The sequence below is a fragment of the Electrophorus electricus genome, chromosome 1 (assembly GCF_041902795.1).
Source record: "Electrophorus electricus isolate QZ-2024a chromosome 1, ASM4190279v1, whole genome shotgun sequence".
In the NCBI taxonomy this organism is placed as follows: Eukaryota; Metazoa; Chordata; class Actinopteri; order Gymnotiformes; family Gymnotidae; genus Electrophorus; species Electrophorus electricus.
In genome coordinates this window covers 35,169,359-35,171,858 of record NC_137497.1, presented here as the reverse complement: position 1 = coordinate 35,171,858, position 2,500 = coordinate 35,169,359, and the positions used below count along the sequence as shown (strand labels likewise).

The 2,500-nt window shown below is 57.5% G+C and overlaps 1 protein-coding gene across 4 annotated transcripts in view; it reads left to right on the top strand.

The window, feature by feature from the left end:
* zfhx4 (zinc finger homeobox 4) overlaps window positions 1–2,500 on the top strand; it is a 77,979-nt gene that overhangs the window by 18,675 nt on the left and 56,804 nt on the right. For all 4 annotated transcript variants that reach the window (XM_081717135.1, XM_081717132.1, XM_081717133.1 and 1 more), the window contains exon 2: window positions 1–1,925. This exon is cut by the window's left edge and continues 633 nt beyond it. In XM_081717135.1, the coding sequence (XP_081573261.1) occupies window positions 1–1,925 (1,925 nt within the window). The remainder of the gene's footprint in view (window positions 1,926–2,500) is intronic.

The window sequence follows — 2,500 nt, the reverse complement described above, 5'->3', positions numbered from 1 at the left end:
CATCGCTTCATCCCTCGGGAAACCATTCGCGGCCGATGCGGCTTTCCCAAATACCTCAGCACTAGCAGGAGTCGGTCCTGTGTTGCACAGTTTCCGTGTCTACGATCTCCGGCACAAGAGTGACAAAGACTATCTTACCGTCGACGGCGCAGCCAAAAACTCCTGTGTGTCCAAAGATGTTCCTAACAATGTGGACTTGTCCAAATTTGATGGTTGCATAAGTGATGGGAAGAGGAAGCCCATTCTGATGTGTTTCTTGTGCAAGCTGTCTTTTGGTTATAGTAGGTCATTCGTAACCCATGCTGTGCATGATCATCGGATGACCCTCAACGAGCAGGAGCAGAAGCTCCTTAGTAATAAGTATGTCTCTGCCATCATACAGGGCATTGGCAAGGACAAAGAACCTCTTATAAGCTTTCTGGAACCAAAAAAATCCAACTCTGTGTTGTCCCACTTTTCTACTGCAAACTTCATGGGCCCTGATCCGGGTGTGCGTGGCCTGTGGAGTGCCTTCCACGCGGAGAACGGCGACTCCCTGCAGGCAGGCTTCGCCTTCCTGAAGGGGAGTGCCAGCTCGGCCGCCCACGTGGACCAGTCGCCCAGGAGTACCCCGATGCCAAAGGCCGAGATGAACCTCGGGGGCCTGCCCGCCTCGGCACCCAAGTCTCCGGCTGGCTCCGCCTCCCTGCTGCGCTTCTCGCCCAGGGATCGTGAGGGCGAGCGGCAGCAGGACGCGCTGCATTCAAACGGCGAGCTGCCCATCAAGAGCGAGCCGGGCGATGTGGGCGATGCCGAGGAGGACGAGGACGTGTACCTGAACGAGCTCGACGATGAGGGCGGAGCCGGTGAGCTGGCAGACAGTACCAGTAGCAAAGATTTCCCTCTCTTAAACCAAAGCATTTCTCCTTTATCGTCCAGTGTGCTAAAATTTACCGAAAGGGTGGCCTCCTCTTCCTCCGTGACTGTTCCCGAGGACGCAGAAAAAGTGAAGCACGACTCCACCAATTGCGGCGGAGCTGTCAAGGACTACAGCGACTCCAACGGGGGCATGGACGGCATGCCGCCCGCCCACGTCCTTGACCTGATGCGACGGGACGACGAGAGCCCGGGCCCCCTGCACCAGCACCCTGCCACGCCAGGCACGCCCGGCCCGGCGGAGGGATCCCCGGGCAGCGGCATCGAGTGCCCCAAGTGCGACACCGTGCTCGGGTCCTCCCGCTCGCTGGGCGGCCACATGACCATGATGCACTCGCGCAACTCGTGCAAGACGCTCAAGTGCCCCAAGTGCAACTGGCACTACAAGTACCAGCAGACTCTGGACGCCCACATGAAGGAGAAGCACCCCGAGTCAGGCGGCTCCTGCGTCTACTGCCGCACGGGGCAGGCGCACCCACGCCTGGCCCGCGGCGAGAGCTACACCTGCGGCTACAAGCCGTTCCGCTGCGAGGTGTGCAACTACTCCACCACCACCAAGGGCAACCTCAGCATTCACATGCAGTCGGACAAGCACCTCAACAACGTGCAGAACCTGCAGAACGGCGGCCCGGAGCCCGTCTACAACCACGCGGCTCCTGTGGCGGCCGTCTGCGGTGCGCCCTCGCCCTCGCCTTCCAAGGCCAAGCAGAAGCCCACATGGCGCTGCGAGGTGTGCGACTACGAGACCAACGTGGCCCGCAACCTGCGCATCCACATGACCAGCGAGAAGCACATGCACAACATGATGCTCCTGCAGCAGAACATGAAGCAGATCCAGCACAACCTGCACCTGGGCCTGGCGCCTGCCGAGGCCGAGCTCTACCAGTACTACCTGGCCCAGAACATCGGCCTGACCAGTATGAAGCTGGAGAACCACTCAGACCCGCAGATGATGATCAACCCCTTCCAGATGGACCCTGCCACCACAGCCGCACTGGCTCCTGGGCTCGGTCAGTAGCACCTCTCTTCCATGCTTTGGTTCACTCCTTGTTAGCTCTGTACCCCCCCCCCCACCCTGTTTCCTTATCCCTCCCTCTCACTCTTATCACTCCTCCCAATTATTGTATCCTTCTCTCGACCTGGTCCTTGATTAAAAAAATGATTATGAGCTGCCACGTGGGAATTATTCTTAATCTTTCCTTCTTAATTTTCTTAAATCCGCTTAATCCCTCCCTCCCTCCCAATCTCCAGTGTAAAAAAAACCTTATCTAAACACGGACTGTAAGGAGCAGATTCCCCCCGGAACGTTCACAATGACCCTGGCTGCTGCTTTCTTTGCCTTTTGTCTCCACTCCTGAGCCGCAGGTCACGACAGAGCACACAGGCCTCGGCATGGTTTGTGCTGGAAAACGCCGGCATCCTTCCGCATGTCTCTGTCTTCACACTCAGCTGGGGCTGACTGTCATGGGCCATTGTTCCGTAACTTATTGGTCCCTTAGTCGCCCCACGCGAATATACTGAGCCCAGATTGTGCTCGTACCACTGTTTCAAGTGGTGTAATTATTGAATTTTCAGTTTGCTCAAT